Raw genomic sequence first — 26,329 nt, 5'->3', positions numbered from 1 at the left:
ATTTTTATCATGAATAGGTGTTGAATTTTGTCAAATGCTTCTTTCTCCATCTATTCTAATAATAACACGCTTTTCTCCCTTGAATCTATTAATGTAATAAATGACATTTATGGATTTTCTAATGCTAAATCACTTTTGTTCTCCTGAATAAACCCAGCTTGGACACAGACATATGTATATGGTGTAGGCTTTCTCTGTCTTAAGGCACTTCTAGTGAATTATATTTTTCTAGGAGTTTGTTTCCAGTTCACCTGAGTTTTCAAATTTATTGGTTCGAAATGTTCATAGTACTAGTCCATCTCTTTGGCCTCTGCTGGCCTGGATTTATGTCCTTTTTTACATTCCTAACATTGTTTGTGCCTTCTTTCTTTTTGGAATGGTTCATCTCATCAGTTTTTTGTCTATTTCAATAGTCTTTTCAAAGAGCCATGTAGGACTATGTTGAACCTTACTACTGTATCTCTGCTTTCTATTTCATTGAGGATGAGTCATTTTCTCCTGCTTTTCATGGGTTTATTGTTCATTTTCTAATTTCTTAAGTTGGGTATTTAGTTGCTTAATTTTAAGCCCTTCTTTTCTTAGTGTATTTGAAGCCATATTTTCCCTCACTCAGTATCCTAATGTAATATGTAGAATTTATATTATTGTTTAATTCTATCCAGAATCATAACATTAGTTACTATCATTTATTTTACTATTATTACTATCATTTAGCTACAAAGAAGTTTTTGGATTCCACTACGACTTCCAAATGTATGGAGTTTTTAAAATTATATTTTTAGAACTGGGGTGCCTGGGTGTCTCAGTCGGCTTAGCGTCCGACTTCGGCTCACGTCATGATCTCACGGTCTGTGAGTTCGAGCCCCACGTCAGGCTCTGTGCTGACAGCTCAGGGCCTGGAGCCTGTTTCGGATTCTGTGTCTCCCTCTCTGACCCTCCCCCGTTCATGCTGTCTCTCTCTGTCTCAAATATAAGTAAACGTTAAAAAAAAAAAAAAAAGAAAACACAAAAATATAAAACTCCTAGAAGATAACAAAGAATATCTAAGATGACCTTGAATATGGAAATGACTTTTCAGATATAACATTATAGGCACAATCCATGAAAGAAATCAATGATAAACTGGGCTTCATTCAAATGAAAAATTCTGTTCTGCAAAAAACAATACAAAGAAAATGAAAAACCACAGAGGAAAAACTATTTGCAAAAGATACATGTAATACAGTTATCCAAGTTGTATAAAGAACTCTTAAAACTTAATAAGAAAATGAACCACCCAATTAAAAAATGGGCAAAAGAGGGGCACCAGGGTGGCTCAGTCGGTTGAGAGTCCAACTTCAGCTCAGGTCATGATCTCACGGTTAGCGAGTTTGAGCCCCGTTTCAGGCTCAGTGCTGACAGCTCGGAGCCTGGAACCCACTTCAGATTCTATGTCTCCCTCTCTCTCTGACCCGCCGCTGCTCACGCTCTCTCAAAAATAAATGTTAAAAAATTTTTTTTTCAATGGGCAAAAGAACTTAAAGGATACCACACCCGGGTTTTTTTTTTTTTTAATGTTTATTTATTTTTGAGAGAGACAGAGACAGAATGCCAGTAGGTTAGGGGCAGAAAGAGGGAGACACAGAATCCAAAGCAGGCTCCAGGCTCCGAGCCGTCAGCACAGAGCCCAATGCGGGGCTCGAACTCACAGAGCTGTGGGATCATGACCTGAGCCGAAGTCAGACGCTCAACCAACTGAGCCACCCAGCTGCCCAAACACACCCGGTTTTTAATTAGGTTGTCTTGTATTGCTGTTTTAAGAGTTATTTATATATTCTGGATACTAGACCTTTATCAGATAAAACGATCTCCAAATATTTTCATTCATTCTGCGGCTGTTTTTATTGACAGTGTCTTTTGATGCACAAGAACACTTTTACTGGACTTAATGCTGATGAAGTCCAATTTATTTTTTCTTTTGTTGCTTTTACATTTGCTGTCCTATTAAGAAACTAATGCCTCATCTAAGGTCAGGATTTACCCTTATATTTTCTTCCAAGAGTTGTACAATTTTAGCTCTTATATTTAAGTTTTTCACCCATTTTGAGCTAATTTTTGTAAATGGTAGAGCCCAAATTCATTCTTTTGAATGTGGGTATCCAATTGTCCCAGCACCGTTTGTAGAAAGACTATTATTATTTCCCTCATTGAATGGTCTTGGCACAAATGTCAAACCAAATGACCATAGTTTATTTCTGGATTCTCAATTCTATTAGTTGATCTATGTACGTAAGCACTTTTTTTAAATGTTTATTTATTTTTGAAGGAGAGAGAGACAGAGTGTGAGCGGGTGAAGGGCAGAGAGAGAGAGGGAGACACAGAATCTGAAGCAGGCTCCACGCCCTGAGCTGTCAGCACAGAGCCCGACTCGGGGCTCAAACCCACGAATTGTGAGATCATGACCTGACCCAAAGTTGGACGCTTAAACGACTGAGTCACCCAGGTGACGCTAAGCACTTTTAGTAATACAGTAATCCTTCATTACACCCATGAAATGACATTCCTTGAAGACAGGGGAAACAACTTATTCACCTTGGTATTTTCTACCCAGCATTTAGCAGACCCTCAGAACATGTTCACCTGAATAAATGAAATTAATCATTTGCTTTTGAGGAAAGGAATGGGAATGGAGTCCACAAGAAAGATGGGCTCCTTTCTTCATGGAGTACTTTACTGTTTGATGTGGATTTGGAGTTCTGGCATTCCTTCTCCACTATCTGCAATGGTAATTTTTTTTTTTTAAGCTTCAGGTATACAATTTACTGACACAACATTTACATACAACACCTGGTGCTCATCACAACAGGTGAGCTCCTTAATCCCCATCGTCTATTTAATCCATCTCCCCCTGCCCTGCCCCTCTGGTCACCATTACTTTGTTCTTTATATGGTTGTTTCTCCATCTGTCTTTTTCCCATGATCGCTTGTTTCTTAAATTCCACGCGAGTAAAATCATATGGTACCTGTCGTTCTCTTATTTCACTTAGCATAATACTCTCTAGCTCCATCCACGTCATTGCAAATGGCAAGATTTCATTCTTTTTATGGCTAATATTCCATTGTATGTATGTACACACACACACACACATCTTTATCCAATCATCAGTTGATGGACATTTGGGCTCTTTTGATAATTTGGCTATTGTTGACAATGCTATCTATAAACATCGGGATGCATGTATCCCTTTCAATCTATCGTTTTGTATCCTTTGGGTAAATACCTAGCAGTGCAATTGCTGGATTGTAGGGTAGTTCTATTTTTAGCTTTTTTGAGGAACTTCCATATTGTTTTCCAGAGTGGCTGCATCAGTTTGCATTCCCACCAACTGTGTAAGAGGGTTCCTCTTTCTTCACATGGTCACAAACACCTGTGGTTTCTTGTGTCAATTTTAGCCATTTCTGACAGGTATGAGGTGATATCTCATTGTGGTTTTGATTTGTATTTTCCTGATGATGAGTGATGCTGAGCATCTTTTCATGTGCCTGTTGGCCATCTGTTGGTCTTTGGAAAATATCTGTTCATGTCTTCGGCCCATTTTTTAACTGGATTGCCTTTTTGGGTGTTGAGTTTTAAGTTATTTGTACATGTTGGAACCACAAGACCCAAATAGCCAAAGTAACCTTGAAAAATAAAAGTGCAGCTAAGCTGGAGGTGTATTACAATTCCCGATTTCAAGTTATAACACAAAGCTGTAGTGATCAAGACAGTATGGAACTGGCACAAAAGTAGACACAGAAATCGGTGGAACAGAAAACCCAGAAACGAACCCACAAGTATATGGTCAATTCATCTTTGACAAAGCAGGAAAGAATATCCAAAGGAAAGATGGTCTCTTCAAAAAATGGTGTTGGGAAAACTGGACAGCAATCATGCAAAAGAAACAAGCTGGTCCACTTTCTTACACCATACACAAAAAGAAATTCAAAATGGATTAAAGACCTAAATGTAAGATAGGAAACCATTAAAATCCCAGAAGAGAGCACAGGCAGTACTTTCTCTAACACCAGCCATGGCAACTTTTTGAGGCAGGGAAACAAAAGCAAAAATCGGGATTTCATCCAAATAAGAAGCTTCTGTCTGCACAGCAAAACTGAAAGGCAACCTATGGAATGGGAGATGTTACTGGAAATTATTCATTCTAACGTTCACTGAACATCTCGTACAGAAATACGGGCACCTCAAAATGAGCAACTGAGGAAAAACTCAGTGATGAACTCAAACAGCAACAGTTAAAAGCTCTAAATATTGTCAGATAACACAAAGAAAATGTTACTGAAAATGGAGCAGAAATCACTTTCAACCAGGATAACTTTGATTATCCCAATCACTCATCAAGTCTTCCCAAAGGGTAGTTAATACCTCAAATTTGCTTTCAAGAGAATTTTGAAAAAAAGTGGGAGACAGGAGTTTGAATTTTACTAATGAGATTTGGGGGGTTTCTGAAGAGAAAGATCAGCCATTCTTCTAACCTAAATTTCTGGAACTTCTTGTTTTGGTTTATCTGACATGTACACTACAAAAGTGCAGCACAAGTTATAAAATTTTTAAAATAGAAGTTGAATAATTAATACAAGATTACATTCAGATGGCATAGAACAGGACTTGGGCACCTAAAGCCATGCACCTGAATTATAATTTTAGGCCTTCCCTTCATCTCCCCAGCCAACCCAATTACTGTCATGTTGATTTTGAAGAAAGATAGGTTTTCAAAGCTTGGATGTAAGATTTTTAAAAAAATCTTCTAGTAGAAAATGCAATATAAACTTACACTGTAGGAGTTTTTTCTTGTTAAAAGATCTGATATCAAAAATAGATGAAAAGGAAGAAGACAATGCCGTATATGAGAAACAGTCCTTGGAGTCAGTTACAGTTACTCCTGAATGTGACCTGGATCTCTGAGTCGTGTGTGTGTGTGTGTGTGTGTGTGTGTGTGTGTGTGTGTGTGTGTGTAAAATGGAGGTAATCTCCTTTCTCAAAATGGTTATAAGGATTTCCCAAGATGATAGATAACAGGTATGTCTATAAAGTAGGTACTTAAGTAAGGTTCCACATCTCATAATGGGAAGAAACAGATTAACACTATTTGAAAAACTTTTATAACAGATATTCAGTACCTTTATTGTAGAGGAAAAGATTATCAAAACATTCCCAAAAAGCACCACTCTGAAATGCCAGTTTTGTTTGTAAAGGACTCAAACTTTAATGGCGCTCACACCATACAGTCAGGAAGTAGAACAAGCCCTAAGAAAAAATAAAAGCAAAAATGCCAAGATCTTCTCCAACCACAATTATTTTTAATCTATGAAACAGAACTTCCTTACAAATTAAGTAGTTTTTACAGTAGTGACATTTATCATTGATGTGATCTGTTTAATATGACTAGTCAGAAGGGAAGTTGGGCCTGTAATTTTTCCAGAAATTGAAAAAAGTACCATCATTAAGATAAGGAAGAGAAAGATTTGTATCCATCTTTCTGGGACATGTAAGGTGAGAGCGATGTCTCACAGTTGGAGAATTTGTGGATATTGCTGGAGGAATTGGAGATGCTCTCTAGTAAGCGCGTAATCCCTCTTCCCCGGACACTGCTGTTTTGGCCAGAAATTTTCACCCCAGATGGACAGTCACCTAAGGATACTGGAAATACAAGAAAAGAAATGTAGCAATTTTATAGTTTTATTAATTAGAGATGCCTCGATTAACTCTTATCCTATTATAGGCCTTTCATGAATAGGACAGAGATTCTTAGTAAAGGAAAACAGATTCTCAGAATAAAGGCAGAAGCCTGAACAAGAATATTTCTTTCTGCTTTTAGCCCCAGAAACCTTAATTGAAGTTCTTCAGGCACCACTTGAAATTTCATGTCACTAGCTTTAAAATTTTCCTATCTGCCCAAAGACATCACAGAACTACAAAACTACAGCCGCTACAGGAATAAAAGGCTTTATTTTAAATGCCTTGAACAAAAATCAGAAGACTAAATTAAAGTGATACAAAAATATACATATTGAAATTGTTTAAGGTGGTAATATCAAATAAAATTCCCAATTCAATAAGATCCTCATAACCTAAAACTAATTTTTTTTTCTTAATGTTTTTATTTATTTTTGAGACAGAGAGAGACAGAACATGAGCAGGGAAGGGGCAGAGAGAGAGGGAGACACAGAATCGGAAACAGGCTCCAGGCTCTGAGCCAGCAGCACAGAGCCCGATGCGGGGCTCGAACTCACAGACTGTGAGATCATGACCTGAGCTGAAGTCGGATGCTCAACTGACTGAGCCACCCAGGCGCCCCAACCTAAAACTAATTTACAGCATCTGCTTACTAAGTACCATACCCTAGAATCTGAATAAGCTTTAGGCCCAATACTTCTTGAGGTACATTCTTAGAAGATGCTTACCAGTGTGTGTGTTTGACCTTTGTTCCTGATTAGAAGAGTTGAAATGAGAAAATCCTGGACTCTCAACTCTTAGCTTCTATAAGTAACAAAGAAAAATACAAGGGAAAAAATTGTTTTCTTATCAATTATTGGATCACCTACTTCAATTTCAAATTACTGTTTATAAAATACAAACACCCACTTTTACAATGTCTGATCAACTTTTGAAGAGACTGCTGTAAAAGGAACAGAGGGTAGTGTCTGGAGGGGAATTACAGGGTCAAGAGAGGGTTTTTATTTTTAAAGATGCGATGACAGGGCACCTGGGTGGCTCAGTCCAGTTAAGTGTCTGGCTCTTGATTTCAGCTCCCATGTGGGGCTCTGCCCGGGATTCTCTCCTTCCTTCTCTCTCTGCCCCTCCCCTGCTCATGCTCGCTTGCTCTCAAAATAAATAAACATTAATTTTAAAAACAGACCATAGCATGTTTCCTGGTGATTCAGAACAGAGAGAGACCCTGATGATGCGGGAAAGAGAGGTAAGTTACTGGAGCCACATCTTTGAGCAGGTAAGAGAATAAGATCTAAAACGTAAATGGAAGGATTGGTCTCAAGCAGGAACACAGACAATTCATGCATTAAAACAGGAGTCAAAGAGTACGTGCTAGATGCAGTGGGAGGACTACGTAAAAACCTCTTCTGATTGCTTCTGTTTTCTCAGAGAAGGAGGAGGCAAGGGCATCAGCTCAAACGAGGATGAATGAGGGATGAGGTGGTTGAAGTCTGAAGTGAAAGAAGGTGAGAAAGGTGCGCCTGGGGGGCTCAGTCAGTTAAACGTCCGATTCGGCTCAGGTCATGGTCTCACAGCTCGTGGGTTCGAGCCCTGCATCGGGCTCTGTGCGGACAGCTCGGAGCCTGGAGCCTGCTTTGAATTGTGTGTCTTCCTCTCTCTCTGCTCCTCCCCTGCTCATCCTCTCTCAAAAATAAACATTAAAAAAAAAATAAAAAACAAAAAAAAGAAAGGGGGTGAGAAAAAGCTCTAGGAGAGTGGGAGAAATGGACAACCGACAGGGAACACTAAGGGCTCACCTGAAGTTGGCAGTGATTAGATCAGTCAGTATGGCAGTTTCTTTTCAGTCTCATTTAGCTTCAGGAGTATAGGAATAGAATAGGGAAGAGTTAGATTCAGTCAGGGTAGTGTTAATCAAGTAGGATAAAAAAAAAAAAGGGAGGGTCAATGAAGTTGATGTTGCAAGTGAGTGGAAACAACAGATCCAGAGATCTAAGCTGGGAAGGAAGGAGGTCAAGGGCAGGGGTGAGGGAGGTTCAGGAGACACGAGGCTGTAGCACTGCATATGTGCCAGTGGTACCGCCAAGGTCTAGGACAGGATAGTGGGAAACAGGACCGCCCGAGAAAGGGAAGTCAAAGAACTGAGAGGTCAGGCACTTGGATTATCTATGTGGAAGCTGACCTCAAGAATTCTGGCAGGAATCCTGTCTGATAACATGGCTCAGTGTTGCTCTAGGAATGAGGACATGCCACTCAGGGGCCTACTGACTCCACGATGTGGTTATCAGGCACTAGAGCCTTTATGGCAGGAGATCCAAAGTCTAAGGATTTTAGGGAGAAGATAGGAACAAGCCTATAAGAGGCAATGGTAAACAAGGAAAACTATCTCAAATCTAAGCCCGTGATAAATGAGGGGAAAAAAAGATGACACCATTTAAAACAAATTTTTTTTAGTGTTTATTTTTGAGAGAGAGAGAGGGAGCGAGCAAGCAAGCACAAGCTGGGGAGAGGCAGAAAGAGAGGGAGACACAGAATCCGAAGAAGGCTCCAGGCTCTGAGCTGTCAGCACAGAGCCTGACACAGGGCTCGAACTCACGAACTGTGAGACCACGACCTGAACCAAAGTCAGACGCTTAACTGACTGAGCCACCCAGGTGCCTCACGAGGGTACGATTTGATAGGATTAATAGAGAAGCAGTATCTTTAGAGGATAGCCAAATTTTAGTTAGAAGACGGAAGATAAACACATCTTCCCAAGAAAAGATTGAAGATATTTGAGATTTTGCTGATAACTAAGGTTGAGAGACCCACGGAAAAGTTTTCCAGGAGTTGGGTGGGGCCGGGAAACACAGTCAGCCAAACAAGAAGAGTCTGGGAGATGAGGGAGAATTTAGGTATCCTGAGTTTCTGTAGCGAGTGATGCAAAAAATGAAGGGGAACATACAGAGATTAATTCTGGCGGTCTCAACACAGTGATGACGGGGTAAGAAGGCAAGGTTTCTCAACCTGGGCGCTACTGACATTTGCTGTGGGAGGCTGTCCTGTGCATCGTAGGACGTCTGGCCTCTACCCACTTGATGCCAGTAGCACCCCTTCCCCCGCTGGGACAACCGAGAACGTCTGCAAACATTGCCTAATGCCCCCGCAAGGACACAAAATAGGTACTGGATGATAAATCACTGGGTTGAGAGTTAACAGGAGAAAGAAAAGTCTTGCTTGAAGAATATACAGAGACCTCTGGGATATCCTCGGTTTTATTTCTTAAAATGTGCACTTATTTTGAGAGAGAGCAAGGAAGTGTGCACACATGCACGAGTGATGGAGGGGCAGAGAGAAACAGAGAGTCCCAAGCAGGCTCCGCACTGTCAGTGCAGAGCCTGAAGCGGGGCTTTATCTCACGAACCTGTGAGATCATGAGCTGAGCCGAAATCGAGAGTCAGACGCTTAACCCAATGAGCCATTTAGGCACCCTCTCTTTTTTAAATTATCATACACTAAGATGGACTTGTTTTGGGGGGTACACCTCTACAAGTTTTGCCACACGAAGAGATCTGTGAAACCACTACCGCAATCAGGGTACAGAGCCATTCTATCACCTCAAAAACTTCCCTCATGCTGTCCCCTTACAGGCAGCCCAAGCCCCTGGGAACTCTGGATATGTTCTTTATCATTATTGTTTTGTCTTTTAAAGAATGTCATATAATATTTTGAGACTGCTTCTTTTGCTAAGCATAATACTTGTGAGATCCTAATCCTTGACTGTAACAATAGTTCATTCTATTTTGGAGGTTCCCTTTTCACTGTTTTACGAACTATTTTCAAGTGACAACATTTATTATGTACTATGTTACTAGGCAGAGTTCTTGGCACTTTCATATACAGTTGCATCTAATCCTGCAACTACTAGCCCTTATTATTATTCTTGTTTTACAGATAAGGAATCAGCACAGAAAATTCAAATAACTTGCCTAAAGACACACAGACTGTATGTAGCAGGCCTGAGATGCAATTCAGGAATTCTAACTCCACAGTCTATACTCTTAACTGCTATGTTATTAGGAGTATATAGAGGACTACTAGTAAATAAATTGCAAGGAGGGAAGAAAGGTGGTAGGGAAATTAGACAGCTTTTAATCAAATCCTAAATCAGGTCTTATATATTTTTGAAGTAAATATTTTAAATATTTATATTGTCTACATTTAGACACTTAATTTTTGGAATGAACTTTGGATATGATTTGTATAGACTAGTCCACTGCTAATTTTGATTTTCCTAAAACTCTGTTAAACATAGTAGGAAAATATAGAAGAAAAAAGATTTATGCAACTGGGTCCAATTGGATTAAGAAGCGTTTGACATTCCACAAAGGATTTTTAAAAAATGTTTTACGAAAAAGAGAACCAAAGTCCCGATCTTTAGCTGTTGTTGGCCAGGACCACATGGAGCAGCACAAAGAGACCAGGAGCTCCTAAAAGTCAGCTCCTTACCTGGTAACGCCCTGCATCCAATACAACCATTTTGGGTGTCACACTGTTGCTGGCCTCATAATCTTGAAGTGGTACATGAGTTTCTGTAAGCTGGATTCCAAAGAGAGTGGCCAGAGAATTACTGATGCAGTACCTTTAAAAGGAAATAAAATCTCGTTATCAGAATCTCATCTAATTCATTCTAAAAGCATTCAGATTTTTAAAATTTCTAATATAAAGAAAAAGCATGTAAGATATACCATTCTAAATGGGGGGGGCAGGAATTTAGAGATTCAGAGAAGAAATGGGAATGGGTAGCAATACATACAATAAACTGGTCATTACTAGTAAGCAATACTCCACTGATTACCAGATAAAATTTCAGGTTCATTATAAGGAAACATGGATGGGAGTAAAGATTACTAGAATTCTCAAATGTTTAAGGCAAGGAGAGGGCAGCAACAGAAATTAGGCTACAACTTTAAAAACACTTATCTATCCTCAAAACCAATGCCACCAGCCATGTAAAGGGACCACCAGAGCACCCAGAGAGCTGAGGCTCCAGGTGTTTTCACTACAGAATGAGAAGTAGGCCGTCTGGGTGGCTCAGCTGGCTAAGCATCCGACTCTTGATTTTGGCTCAGGTCCTGATCTCACAGTTCATGAGTTCAAGCCCCCACACTGGGCTCTGTGCTGACCACCTGGAGCCTGCTTGAGATTCTCTCTTTCTCTCTCTGCCCCACCCCTGCTCACTCTCACTCTCCTTTGAGACATTTTTAAAAATGAGAAGAAAAGGGTCTTTTTTGAGCACCTTAACAAGGAGGTGCTTTGTTAATGATGGTAGGGAACTTCACTCTCCTATAATGAAAATTTTCAATAAATGCTTCTGAAGGTTCACCCAAATCACTCAGGTGGGTAACTCTCCCAAACAAATGTCACACGTGCAGAATAGTAACAGTTAACATGAAAACACACACACACACACACACATACACACACACACGAAACCCAACCATTTTTTTAAGAAGAGAATTATGGAAATAGAAAGGAACAGTGTTTAACCCCATTGGTGAAAGCAACAGCGAGCAAAATGGCTAAGAATTCAATGCAGAATATAGCATTATGAAGAAATTCCTTTCTCCAACTTACGCGATTTTCTTGCAAACAGCTAAAGCACAGGAGAGAATATCGTTTTCTTCATGCCACTTGCACCTGTACAAAAAAGAAAAAGGACTTTCATATCCTTAACAGCAGTAGCACTGTTTAAGGGTTTTTATGTGCCAGATTTCTAACTTACTTAGTTAAAATCATTTAAGAATAACTAACATCCTTACTCAAAGATTTAACATTTAACAAACAAAAAATAGATTTTTTTAGAAAATGCCTTTTTTTTTTTAATGTATCTCCTCTGATGCAAATTCATAAACTGCACATAACCGGTAAACTCTACCTTGGAATAAAATGAGTGTTACAGAGACACATTAGTGACCATGGTTACCATATTTGACAACCATTTACTAAGTGCATACTATTTACCAGATATTGTTCTTGGCACTAGGGATATAGTACTGAATGAAACACAGAAACTCTTAATCACACAAAACTTACTTTCCAGTAGGAAAGACAGATCAAAAAAGATGGAGGCAGAATACACAATAAATCAGATCAAGACAAGTTCTAAGGAGGAAAAAAATAAAGATGAAAAAGATGATATGAAATGTTGCAGACAGGGGACATTTTAGGTAAGGCAGCCGGGAGAGGTACCACTGAGAAGGTGATGTTTGAGCGGGGACCTCAGGAGATGATACTGGAGAGAAAATGATGAACAGCGTATTTTTACAACGACAGCCACTATAAACCCGTATCTTTCCACTAGGCACAGTTTAACTGAGACTCAGAAGAGTACTTACTACTTGAGTAATTAAAAGCTTGCCTGAACCTACCAAGAATCACTTAAAAATTACTAAAAACGTGCTAAACACTAAGTGTAAAAAGTCAGTTATCTGCACTTAATTGGAGTTACTTAACTGAATGGAAGACTAAATATAAAATTAAGAATTTCCCACTGCTATTCTAAAGTGATTCAATAAATAGGATTCATAAAACTCTTAGGTCTAAAATGAAGGCTTAGGTTGAAACAGCCTAAGTTCTTACACAGACACACAGAATCAAGTAATGTTTAAATTTCCAGTTAGTTTTGCTCCTTTTCTGGAACTTAAACTCCCAAATTTAGTACCTCATATACACATTTCCATGTAGATTGTATCTGAAATAAAAGCAATTGAAAAACCAGCAATGTATTCCAAGATTAAAAACAAAGAACCCAAGAACAAACCTATAGGAATCTGATCCCAGGGGAAAATGCCTCCAAATCTAATAGTTACACTGTTAAGAATGATACTGTTTTGATGTTTTTACTTATACTTTTTAAAATTTGAATTCCAGTTAACACACAGTATAATATTAGTTTCAGGTGTACAATTTAGTGATTAAACACGTCCATGTATCACCGCTCATCATAATGCACTCCTTAATCCCCATCACCTATTTAAGCCATTCTCCACCCCATTCTCTTCTGGTGTTCTCTATAGTTAAGAGTCTCTTTCTTGGTTTGTCTTTTCTCCCCCATGATCATTTGTTTTGTTTCTTAAATTCCACATATGAGTGAAATCATACGGTATTTTTCTTTCTTTCATTTTTTTCTTCTGGATTCTCTTCCTCAAAATCATCCCACCAACCCCCCCCCCCAAGAATGACTGTATTTTCTAGTAAAGGAGGATTCACTCTGTCAAATATCAGAACTGCTTTGTCCACTTTGTTAAGCTATTAATATTCACTTTGCAGCCTCAAATCTAGCCCCAGTTTGAACACCTCTTAGATGGGTTTATTTTATTTATGAAATTCCACTCCAAAGTCATAAGGTCACAAGGGAGTCAGTCTTTTGAGTAAATCTGCAACCTTACTCCTGAGTTCCAACACAATCTCATTCACCCCAATGACGTGTAGCATGAAGGCCTTGACAATCCTCTCTTCCTGTCTCAAAAGGTCTCAATGATGTCCTTTCCTCCTCTTTTCCAAGGATAACTCAGTCTTTACACCCTGCTCAGAACTAGGCTGCTATAGAGGCTCTATATGCTAGTCAAACTGACTCACTAGTTTCTCTTAAACAGTCTCTGCTTCATTCCTTTGAGTCACTGTTCAGGTCATTTTCTTCTCTTGGAAGGTCCTCCCTTCAACCCAAATCTCTGCTCATAGAAATTCTATTCATCTTTCCAGGAGAACCAAATAAAACATTTACCCCATCAAGTATTTCACATTATTTTTAACCCTCACACTGAAGTGATTTCTCCCTGATGTATCATTATCTTTGGAAACACTTTTAAAAGTGATAAGAAATTACCATATACAACTCCATTGTCTTTACTTCGCTTTATTGCTCGTCAGACAGGAGACATTGTGGGCAAGGACAATCATGTTACTCTTTCCTGTGTTTCCCTAGTCTTCGGCCTTATATATGAGAGCCACCTAAATGTTTGTTAAAAATAAAAAACTCAGGGCGCCTGGGTGGCTCAGTTGGTTAAGCTTCCAACTTCAGCTCAGGTCATGATCTCACAGTTCAGTCTGTGAGTTCTCGGGCTAGCTGCTGGCAGTGGGGAGCCCGCTTGGGATCCTCTGTCTCCCCCTCTCTCTGCCCCTTCTCCACTCACACACTCTCTCAAAAATAACCATTAAAAAATAATAAAATTTGGGAATGCTAGCTGGTGCAGCCACTCTGGAAGACAGTATGAAGGTTCCTCAAAAAGCTAAAAATAGATCTACACTACGACCCACCAATTGCACTACTGGGCATTTATCCATGGGATACAGGTGTGATGTTTCGAAGGGACACATGCACCCCCATGTTTATAGCAGCACTATCAACAATAGCCAAAGTATGGAAAGAACCCAAATGTCCATCGATGGGTGAATGGATAAAGAAGATGTGGTATATATATATACAATGGAGTATTACTCGGCAATCAAAAAGAATGAAATCTTGCCATTTGCAACTACGTGGATGGAACTGGAGGGTATTATGCGAAGTGAAATTAGTCAGAGAAAGACAAAAATCATATGACTTCACTCATATGAGGACTTGAAGAGACAAAAAAGATGAACATAAGGGAAGGGAAACAAAAACAGGGAAGGGGACAAAACAGAAAAGACTCATAAATATGGAGAACAAACTGAGGGTTACCGGAGGGGTTGTGGGTGGGCGGATGGGCTAAATGGGTAAGGGGCACTAAAGAATCTAATCATGAAATCATTGTTGCACTATATGCTAATTTGGATGGAAGTTTTAAAAAATAAAAAATAAAATTGAAAAAATTGGGCTAAGAAAAAATGACTCTAAAATGATGTCAAAATAAAAAGCTCACCTGTTAAGGGCACATGCACCCCAATGTTTATAGCAGCACTATCAACAATAGCCAAAGTATGGAAAGAGCCCAAATGTCCATCGATGGATGAATGGATAAAGAAGATGTGGCATATATACAATGGAATATTACTTGGCAAGATTTCATTCCTTTTGATAGCCATTTGGGACAACATGGATGAAACTAGAGGGTATTCTTTAAAATTTTTATAATGTTTATTTATTTTTGAGAGAGACAGAGTACGGGCAGGGTTGGAAGAGAGAGAGGGAGACACAGAATCCAAAGCAGACTCCAGGCTCCGAGTTGTTGGCACAGAGCCAGATGCGGGGCTTGAACCCACGAACAATGAGATCATGGCCTGAGCCGAAGTTGGACGCTCAACCGGCTGAGCCACACAGGTGCCCTTGAACTAGAGGGTATTATGCTAAGCGAAATAAAAGTCAGAGAAAGACAAATATCAAATGACTTCACTCATATGTGGAATTTAAGATACAAAACAGATAAACCTAAGGGAAGCAAAAATAACATAAAAACAGAGAGGGAGACAAACCATAAGAGACTCTTAGATACAGAGAATAAACTGAGGGTTGCTGGAGGGGTATTGGGTAGGGGGATGGGCTAACAGGGCAATGGGCATTGAGGAGGACACTTGTTGGCACTGGGTATTGTATGTGATTAATCACTAAATTCTATTCCTGAAATCATGATTATACTGTATGTTAACTAACTTGGATTTAAATTAAAAAATAAAAAAATTTATTACTTGAAAGAAAAAAAACTACACCCCTTAAAACTACTATCTGCTGGGCTTCTGGTTAAAAATGCATAAATTTATCTCCTCTTGCTCCCAAAATCCTATCAAAATGACAGTCAAAAGAATAAAAATAGTAGAGGTCCACAGGAAAGGAGAAAACAGAAAGAGGTTTCCATGGAAGACAGTGTAACACACCTGTGGGATATGGAAAGTAAACGAAGGAGTGGTAACTGACGAAGCCTGACAAAGGAAGTCCTAGCCTTCAGCCCCCACAGAACCAGCGACACAAATCTGCCTACCAGAACTCTAGAGAGGCTCTGAACCCATGGACATATCCCTGGCCAGACAGCAGAGGTTAAGACCAGGAGGCTGAACTTCTTCTGTGCAAAGCATGGTCAAGTTCCCTGACTGTGCAAAGAAGTAAACTCTTCTTAGAGAACTAGGCAGCAAGAACGGATGCTAGTATCTTAAGACAAAGCCCTCAATATTCTGGCATTTAGGATTTTGTCTCAACTTAGCATCCAGCTCTTATCTGCTTCCCCTAGAGTAAAGCCCAATTAGTTGTTAATCCCCAATGAACAATACTAAACACTCAGCTTTGCAGCCTCATTTCTAAATATGAACATAACCAAAGACAATCAGACATTCAAAGAAACCCTGCAACACGGAAAGATCAAGACAGGAACACCACAAGTCACAACCCCGAAGAATGAAAACACAGAGGACAAAAGCACACAAACATCCCTCCCCCACCAAGTACCCCAATGAGATCTATGAAATTACTGCATCTAGGATCCTACTTATCTTCCTCATATCTTCAACCTGAATCAGCACTGATGATGAATGTGACAGTATGTGTAACAGGATAGTACCTGCAGGCAGAGAGACCTCAACAAGTCAGCCTCTGCTCAGTATTAAAATGCCACAGCTTGTTAGGGTTCTGTGTTTGGTCTTCTTCTCTTTTTGCCCTCTGCCTAAGTAACCTCGTCAATATGCAGTAGATCCGTTAAAGCAGAGAACTGGTCTCTCTTCATTGCATTTTCAGTGCCCAGAACAGTGCCTGGCACATAGTGAAATGATGAATGCTGGCATCACCCAAATCTCTTCACGAAGTTCTAGGCTGGGAAGACCAGCTGCTTGCTTGTTATTTCTAGATCTTACCTCACCAGGGCCTCAAACCATTCTAAACTTGCTCCTCTCTCTTCCCTGTCTACTCTGAAATATATACTACAAACCGGAGTATTGTCTTTATTTTTCACGCTCTTCCTGTATCCAGTCCATCGGGAAGGTCTGCTGATTTTTACCAAGATGAAATCTACTTATTCCTCTCCATCTCTACTGTCACTACTCTGGTCCAAGCCATTTCTTGCCTTGACTAGAGAAATGGTTTAACAGTTACGGACTATTTCCTTCCCTTCTCGCCTCCTTTCAATATATCCACTAAAAACTCAAGAGGATCTTTTAGAAACCTAACCAAATTCCGTTAATTCCCTGTTTGGTAAAATTCCTTCCTGTACCCCTTACATACAGAGATCGGATGGTTGCCAGAAGGGAAGGGGGGAGGGCCAGGGAAAAAATTCCTTCCTGTAGCTAAGAAGGCTTATAGTGTGTATGGTCCTTGCTTATTTCTTCAACCTCACCTTGTACATTCTCTCCTGTGCTTACTACTTTCTGTCACACTAACAATTTCCAGTAAACACCAAGCTTTCACCTCAAAGCCTTTGCCTCTCTCTGCCCAGGATGCTCTTCCTTCTAGTTTTGCATGGCTGCATCTCTCTCTTGCTTCAGATCTGTTTTAATATTACATCTTCAAAAAAAAAAGTATTCTTGACTATTCTAGAAAGCAGTCTTTCTACCTAGTCTTCTCTGCAAGAAGAGGAACAGTATCCTACTGATTTCCTTCTCTGCACTGATCACAAGATAAAATTACCATTTTATTATTTACTGTATGTTTCTCTTTCCCATTAAAACGTTAGCCTCATGAAGGCAGAGACCACATAAATCTTATTCACCACTGAACCTCCAGCACAGTGCCTGGGACAGAGGAGATGCTCAATAAATACTGGCTGATTAAAAACTACCTTGTTTCAAACAGATGTCATTACACAGTGAATTAATTCAGGGACAATTATGACAAAAAGCAACAAAGAGAATGGAAGATCTATAAAAGTTATGAATATTCTAGTCTTCAAAATTCCAGGATAGCCATCAACAGCCTCTTAAGATTCGGACACTCACTTTGTCTAACTGTACTCAGTTTCACCAATACCTATCCATTTCATCTACCTGAAGCTAGAGGCATTTATCAAAAATTTATTATAAACTTTAATGTAAAAGAAGTTCCAAAGAAGCATTTGAAAGGAGTCCTATCTGCTTATATTAACTAACAAATTCCAACAGTAGTTTCTGTTGACTACTACAACACAATCGCCTGTCTAAAAAATACTGTATATTAGAATCCTTCCCATCCGAAGCAGTTTATTACAAAAGTGCTTAAAGTATTATGTAATAGTTTCATCATTAACAAAATCCCATGGCACCGGCCCCAATGTCATACACCAAAGTTACTCTTGTTGTAGCCTACACTTACACAACTGAGCTCACCACTGTGTTTCTTCTATTTTAAAACATGCATTTTTCACGTTTTAATTTAAGTGGAAATGCACCTTCCAAATGAAGGTGTTTTACAATCGCTATTGGTCTAAGAAATAGTTGCATTGCCTAAACATATACAAGTTTGGTTGTTTTTGATGACAAACAATTGCAACCCATTTTATTCAATGAACCAATTGAAGATTATTTGAGAAAAGTATTGGTTTGTCTCTGAACACTTTCTGCTGACATCAAGAACCAGCATAAAAACTTGCATAAAGGGTGTTAGTGGCAAACAAGTATTTTTTTTTTTTAACGTTTTTTTTTTTTTTATTTATTTTTGGGACAGAGAGAGACAGAGCATGAACAGGGTAGGGGCAGAGAGAGAGGGAGACACAGAATCGGAAACAGGCTCCAGGCTCCGAGCCATCAGCCCAGAGCCTGACGCGGGGCTCGAGCTCACAGACCGCGAGATCATGACCTGGCTGAAGTCGGACGCTTAACCGACTGCGCCACCCAGGCGCCCCAACAAGTATTTTAATACACCAGCATATAAATATATATGTCTGTTATGTGTTTCACATTAATTCACGTTGTTCACTTTCTTTGCACAATACTTGCTCAGTCTGTTTGGTTTCCTTTTTTTTCTCCTAGTAACCATAAATTTATCCTTCCCCTAAAATTATTTTTCATTTTTTTTAACTGAAGTAGAGACTTTCAGCTGTACAACAGTGATTCCACATGTTTAATAAACACTACATTATACTCACAAGTGTACCGACCATCCGTCACCACACAACGCTACTAAGACACCATTGACTATATTCCCCGTGCTGCACTTTTCATCCCTGTAACTTAATCATTCCTTAAATGGAAGTCTGTACCTCTTACCCCTATTCACCTATTTTTCCCCATTCCCCTCCCCTCCCCGTTTGTTCTCTATATTTATGAGTCTGTTTCTGCTTTTGTTTTTCAGATTTCACATATAAGCGAAATCCTATGATATTTGTCTTTGACCCATTTCACTTGGCAAAACACCCTCTAGGTCCATCCATACTTTGCAAATGGCAAGATCTCATTCCTTTTTATGGCTGAGTAATATTCACATCTTTACCCATTCATCTATGGATGGGCGTTTGGTTTGCTTCCATATCTTGGCTATTGTAGATAATGCTGCAGTAAACACTGGGATGCATAGATTTTTTCCAAGTAGTGCTTTTTCTCTGGATAATATACACAGTAAAGGAATTACTGGATCACAGGATATTTCTAATTTTTTGAGGAACTTCAATACTGTTTTCATAGTGGCTGCACCAATTTACATTCCACCAAAAATGCACAAGGATCCTTTTTTCTCCACATCCTCACCAACACTTGTTAGTTGTTGTGTTTTTGATTCTAGCTATTCTGACAGGTGTCAGGTAATAGCTCATTGTGATTTTGATTTGCCTTCTCTCATGATGAGTGATGCTGAGCATCTTCTTACATGTCTGTCATCTGTATGGCTTCTTTGGAAAAAGGACTACTCAGGTCCTATGCTCATTTTTTTTTTTAATTTTTTTTTCAACATTTTTTTATTTATTTTTGGGACAGAGAGAGACCGAGCATGAACGGGGGAGGGGCAGAGAGAGAGGGAGACACAGAATCGGAAACAGGCTCCAGGCTCCGAGCCATCAGACCAGAGCCTGACGCGGGGCTCGAGCTCACAGACCGCGAGATCGTGACCTGGCTGAAGTCGGACGCTTAACCGACTGCGCCACCCAGGCGCCCCGCTATGCTCATTTTTTAAATCAGATTTTTGTGTGTGTGCTGAGTTGTAGAAATTCTTCATATATTTTGGATACTAACCTATTATCAGATATACCATTTGCAAATATCTTCTCCCATTAAGTTGCCTTTTGATTTTGTTGATGGTTTCCTTCACGGTGCAAAAGCTTTTCACTTTGGTGTGATCCCAATAGTTTATTTTTGCTTTTGTTTCCCTTGCCTGAGAAGACACATCTAGAAAAATGTTGCTACAGCAGATGTCAAAGAGATTACTGCTTGTGTCTTCTTCTAGGAGTTTTACAGTTTCTTAAATTCTTTTTTTAATGTTTATTTTTGAGAGAGAAAGAGAGAGCAAGGGAGGGGCTGAAAGGGAGACACAGAATCTGAAGCAGGCTCCAGGCTCTGAGCTGCCAGCACAGAGCCCTATTGAACCACAAGATCATGACCTGATCTGAAGCTGGACCCTTAACCCACTGAGCCACCCAGGCGCCCCTAGGAGTTTTATAGTTTCAAGTCTTTAATACATTTTGAGTTTATTTTTGTTTATGGTGTATGGTGCAGTTCTCTTTTAAGAAACATTGTATCACAAAAACTCTGGATGACAGAGAAGTCAATAATGTATATAACACAGACACTGAATGACTCTGAAGGTAAAGTTTTAGAAAGACATTAACAAATAGCTGAGGTAATGGTATATGAATCAAAATATGCTAACATATCATCCATAAATTTTACAGATTAACAAGAATAAACAAAACAGAAAATCTATAGATGATGCATAACCAAGAGAGTATTACAAAACTACCTATAAATGGGGGAAAATAACTCTTAATTTTCAATGGAGTAATTTCTCAAGTTTATACCAAGCTATTTTATATGGCTTTAGAGGGAGACTGGAGCCCCAGAAACGCTGGAGGAGAGACAGAAGGGAAATAAAGAGCCTAAGATTAAATTACAATAATTCCACAACGAGATCTGTAAATATTCAGCATCCTGATAGATCAGAGCACTGACTAAAAAGCACCTGTGGGACTCTAGGAGGCAGTCTGGAAGGGGAGGCTTCTGGGCAGCAGGGGGTAAGAGGAAGGGAGAAGTTGTTTAGAAATTGTACAGAGAGGGGTAAAAAAAGCAAACGGGAGAGGGGGAAAAACAGGACTTTTCAGGACAAAAGAACGAGAAAAATGGGAAGACCCACCACCCTGAAAGCATTCAAAGGAACCGCCATTTGCTACACAGACAGAAGAGGGAGCACTGGAATGAAGAATGTCAAACGTCCCAAATCAGCAGCCCTGTCCACGAAATGCAAAGGAACAACATACCCTGATCTACAGAAAGCTACAAGAAGAAAACTGAAAAAGGGACTTAAAACACTTCAGCTGATAACTTCTCCCCAAAGTCCCCTGATCCCCAAAACACCACAAAGGTAAAACTAAAACCTAACACTCTATGTTGAATTAAATATCCTCAAAGAAGGATTTTAAGATATGAAAACATGTCCTGAGTGAGAAATTTCAAAACTAAGAACAGAAATAAAAAAAATAAGAGTTGACAAAACTCTGGAAATAAAAATTCTATCAGAAAAGAACTAAATTACAAACTGCCTAAGGAAGAATAAAAGATTAAAGAAGTAAAAAAAAAAAGAAAGAAAGAAAGAAAAGAAAAAAAGAAAGAAAAGAAAGAAAAAGAAAAAGGGCCAGAGACCATGATCAAAATGAAAGGTAGGCCAAGAAGACCAAACTGGACCATACATATGCTGGACTCCCTTAAGAAGAAAAAAAAGAACAGAATATTAAATAACCAAGAGAAATCTCCAGGAATAAGACCTCATTCTGCATACTGAAAGTGTTCACCAAACAATTGAGAAAACTGACCTGTGATAATATACTCAGAGAAATATCATAATAAAACTATTAGACTTTTTAAAGATGAAAAAAACACCCTTAAAGTCTCCAGGCAAAAAGATCAAATAAATTAAAAGGCCAAGAGAATTAAATGACCAAACTTCTCCAAAGCAACACACAATGAAATACAACAATAAAGCTGTATTTGTAGAAACTCAAGGAAATAAAAGATAAATAACAAGATTTCAACAGGCAAGAACACAGGGACAAGTGTCCCCAAGAGCCCTTAATCAATATACCAGATCAATTCCACAATTTGTTTCTGTAAAGGCACCAAAATAACACAGTAACCAGCTTAAAACTACAGGATATGCAATGAAACATAGAAACACAGTATAACAGAAAACTTTAATACACCATTCTCAACACGTGACAGATGAAGCAGACATAGCTAAAGGTAGTTTCTTTCTTTCTTTTTTTTTTTTTTTTAATAACTGGAAGTTTGTACCTCCTAATCCTCACCTAACTAGCCCATCCCCTCACCAACCTCGCCCTCTGACAACTACCAGTTTGTATTTAAGTCAGTTTGGTTTTTAGTTTGTCTGTCTCGGTTTTTAGAGTCCACGTACATGTGAAATCATGGTATTTGTCTTTATCCGACTTATTTCACTCTGCATACCGTCTAGGTCTATCCACGTTGCCACGAATGGCAAGATACATTCTCTCTGTGGCTCTGTAATATTCCAGCGTGTACGTGTGTGTTGTGTGCACCAATCTCCTTCATCCATTCGTTTGTCACTGGGCACCCGGGTTGCTTCCATTTCTTGGCTATTCTAAATATACATGGGGTGGTAGGTATGTTATCTTTTCAAGTTAGTGTTCTTGTTTTCTTTGGGTAATGGAATTACCAGATCTCATGGTCTATTTTTATTTTTTTTTTCCATGCTTATTTTCCACAGCGGTTGTACCAATTTACATTCCCACCAGTAGTGCCCGAGAGTTCCCTTTTCACCACATCCTCACCAACCCTTGTCTTTCTTAAGAGATAAAACAACTTAAACATAATCAAAGTAGTCCTCATGGATAAATGTCAAATGCTACACCCTGACAATAAATATTCTTCTCACATGCCCACAGAACATTCACAAAATTGATTATATATTAAGTTAGCAAAAAACTGCAAAACTTCCATAAAGTAGAAATATTATGGGGGCGCCTGGGTGGCTTAGTCAGTTAAGTGGCGAATTCAGCTCAAGTCACGATCTCGTGGTCTGTGGGTTCAAACCCCGCATCGGGCTCTGTGCTGACAGCTCCGAGCCTGGAGTCTGCTTCAGATTCTGTGTCTCCCTCTCTCTCTGCCCCTCTCCCACTTGCACTCTGTCTCTGTCTCTCAAAAATGAATATTAAAAAAAAAAATTTTTTTTAAAGAAATATTTTTTAAAAGAAATTCTTTTTTTTAAAAGAAATTTTTTTAAAAGAAATTTTAAAAGAAATATTTTTAAAATAAATATATTTTTTAAAATCACAATGCAAAGACACCAGAACTTACTAACAAAAACCAGAAAGGCCTTTCCACCTGGAGATTATTAACTCATAGGTTAAAACTACAGAATATTTTTTAAATTACAAAATACTGTATGTGAATCTATGAGATGCATTGAAAGCAATGTTAAGAAGAAAATTCACTCTACTAAACACCTACCAATAAAATATAAAAATTAATGAATTCTGATCCCCCAAAATAGAAAAAGAACCAGAGTACCAAGAAATTAAGAAAAAAACAGAAATTAATGAGGAAGAGAATTAAAAAAAAAGTTGTTTTGAAGAAAAAAAAAAACAACAGAATAGACAATATACTATCTTCATTTAAGGAAAAAACACACAAATACACAAGATAACCACCGAAACAGAGGTAATTTTAAAAATTATGAGACTAACTTTGCAGACTTTTAAATAAATTTGGAAACTTATATAAAACGTACAATCTCCTAGAGAAGTACAGATTACCAAAATTGATTCCATTAAAGTTAGAAAGCCTAATCAAATTGATTTTCATAGAAGAAACAGAGAAAGTTATTAAGGAACTGCCCCACAAAAATTATCCAGTCCCAGATATGCACAATTTGTATAAGAAAATTTTAAAAGTATTCAAAGACCCAAAAGTAGATTAGAGAAATGGAAACACATCTCACCTTGGATAGACTTCAACATTATAAACATTTCGGTTCTCCCCAATTTATACATTCAATGCAATCCAAGGAGTTTTATGGAGCCAGACTGAAGTGAAGGGATTCTTCTGCATATACATTTTGTTTAAACCACATTAAAAAGAATAAAATCAACAAGGACGGGGAAAAATGCAATAAAACAAGCAAATGGGTTGAACTAGATTTCAAATGAATAATTTCACCAGACTGAAGAAGGGGAAAGAACCAACCCAAATAACTTTTGAACAAAGTATTTTGACTATGTATCTTCAGACTAAATAACTGAAAGCAAATTCTGAACTATTAGTATGTCATTTTACAGTGGTATCACTTAACAGTTCTCTAACAATTGACTTTTACTTACTGTATTCTAGGACTGAACAAACAAGAATATTGAGTGCCAGGTTTTTCACTCAGAGAAGAGAAATACAAAAGCAGAAAAGTGGAAAAGTAGAAAACAATATGTGTAGGTTTAGTATGAACTCATGGTGAGACAGATAAAAATGTGTGTGGAGGGGGTGTATATACATGTATTTCCTAGCTCTATCCACTAAGGGGAACTAGAATCAATGATGCTCTAGTAGGAACGAACATACCTAGCACCCACATCCTATCTCCTAAATACTCTCCTCCATTTAAAGGAACCAGGGTTTCTTGGAGAAATGGCTAACCCAAAGCTGAAGCAGGAAAGTACAAGGATGAGCCTGAACGTATTAAGCCAGAAAGCAATGAAGCACTGAAAGAATAATGAAGAAACGCTAAAAGGACAGAAACCACTGCTCTGAAGGGACTCCCAACGGCCGTGAAGGAACAATGTAAGTATAAAAATAAGTTGGCAGTAAAAGATTATAGCCCGTTGAATAAAACAGGAATCCATGAGTCCATACTCATTATTTTTAAAAATAAAAGCTCTTCCTTACAGTAGGATGTCAACTAATAAATGTAGTAGGAACAACTGGATCAGAAAATCACCATTTCACAGGGGCACCTGGGTGGCTCAGTCGGTTAAGTGTCCAACTCTTGATTTCGGCTCAGGTCATGATCTCACGGTTTGTTCCTGAGTTTGAGCCCCTCATCATGCTCTGTGCTGACAGCATAGAGCCTCCCTCTCTCTCTGCCCTTCCCCCAATTGCTTGAGCTCTCTCTCTCTCTCTCTCAAATAAACAGTAAAAAAATAAAAATAAAAAAAATAAAATAAAAAATCACCACTTCACAAATGTAATAATTACTGATTCAGGCAAAAATCATCAATGGATGTGAAAACTAACAGGCAGGCTGAAATTTGAGAAGATCTACCAAATCTCAAAATATCTCCCTACAAAATATTAATTTTAAGGTGAAAAACAGTAACTTTTCAATGGCAGAAATCTGGCAGACGGTATCTGGCAGACATGATCAAAGTTACCATCAGTAATGGAACAAATGGACATCAGATGCATCCAGACACCACGTACTGAGAAGACACCTAACTTTTGTGGCACTCCTGCCAAAAATACAGAACCTCAATCTACTCATGAGGAAATAACAGGCAAACTAAAACTAAGAAACAGTCTATAAAGTAATTGGCCTATTCTCTTCAAAAATGTCAAGATCAAAAAAGTCACAGTAAGTCATTTGCAAATATCTTCTCCCATTCTGTAGGTTGCCTTTTAGTTTTGTTGATGGTCTCCTTCACTGTGCAGAAGCTTTTTATTTTGATGCAGTCCCAGTAGTTTATTTTTGCTTTGTTTCCTTTGCCTCTGGAGACGTATTTAGTAAGATATCTTGTAAGAAGTTGCTATGGCCAATGTCAAAGCAGTTACTGCCTATGTTGTCCTCTAGGACTTTGATGGTTTCCTGTCTCCATTTAAGACTTTCATCCATTTTGAATTTATTTTTGTGTATGGTAAGAAAGTGGTCCAGTTTCATTCTTTTGCATGGTTGCTGTCCAGTTTTCCCAACATCATTTGTTAATATATAAAGAACTTACAAAACTGAACATCCAAAAAACAAATAATCCAGTTAAAAAATGGGCATAAGACACGAACAGACATTTTTCTAAAGACATACAGATGGCTAACAGACACATGAAAAGATGCTCAACATCATTCATCATCAAGGAAATACAAATCAAAACTACAACAAGATTATCACCTCACACCAGTCAAAATGGCTAAAATTAACACAGGAAACAACAGGTGTTGGTGAGGATGTAGAAAAAGGGGAACCCTCACTGCTGGTGGGAAGGCAAACTTCATGCATGAGCCACTCTGGAAAACAGTATATGGAAAAGTTAAAAAGTTCCTCAAAAAGTTAAAAATAGAACTACTCTGCCATCTGGCAATTGCACTAGTAGGTATTTACCCAGAGGATACAAAAATATGAATTCAAAGGGGTACAAGCACCTCCATGTTTTAGCAGCATTATCAACAATAGCCAAATTATCAAAAGAACCCAAATGTCCATCAATTGATGAATGGATAAAGAAGATACATACAAAGGAATATAACTCAGCCATGAAAAAAAAAATGAAATGTTGCCACTTGCAATGCTGTGGATGGAGCTAGAGAGTATTATACTAAGTCAGTCAGAGACAGACA

At 38.6% G+C, this 26,329-nt stretch overlaps 1 protein-coding gene across 3 annotated transcripts in view; it reads right to left on the bottom strand.

Annotated features, from left to right (window-relative positions):
- The window catches only part of MAEL (maelstrom spermatogenic transposon silencer), a 65,748-nt gene that overhangs the window by 21,778 nt on the left and 17,641 nt on the right, over positions 1–26,329 (bottom strand). For 2 of the 3 annotated variants that reach the window (XM_045049439.1, XM_045049438.1), the window contains 4 exons: positions 11,321–11,383; positions 10,193–10,325; positions 6,439–6,514; positions 5,313–5,674 (listed from right to left, as the gene is read on the bottom strand). In XM_045049439.1, coding sequence (XP_044905374.1) covers positions 5,478–5,674; positions 6,439–6,514; positions 10,193–10,325; positions 11,321–11,383 — 469 coding nt within the window. In that variant the 3' untranslated portion in view covers positions 5,313–5,477. Of the gene's footprint in view, positions 1–5,312; positions 5,675–6,438; positions 6,515–10,192; positions 10,326–11,320; positions 11,384–26,329 lie in introns of those variants that run through there. The other variant, XM_045049440.1, reaches the window with a different exon arrangement.

The sequence above is a fragment of the Felis catus genome, chromosome F1, assembly GCF_018350175.1.
Source record: "Felis catus isolate Fca126 chromosome F1, F.catus_Fca126_mat1.0, whole genome shotgun sequence".
NCBI classification, from domain to species: Eukaryota; Metazoa; Chordata; class Mammalia; order Carnivora; family Felidae; genus Felis; species Felis catus.
This window is presented reverse-complemented; position numbering and strand designations above follow the sequence as displayed.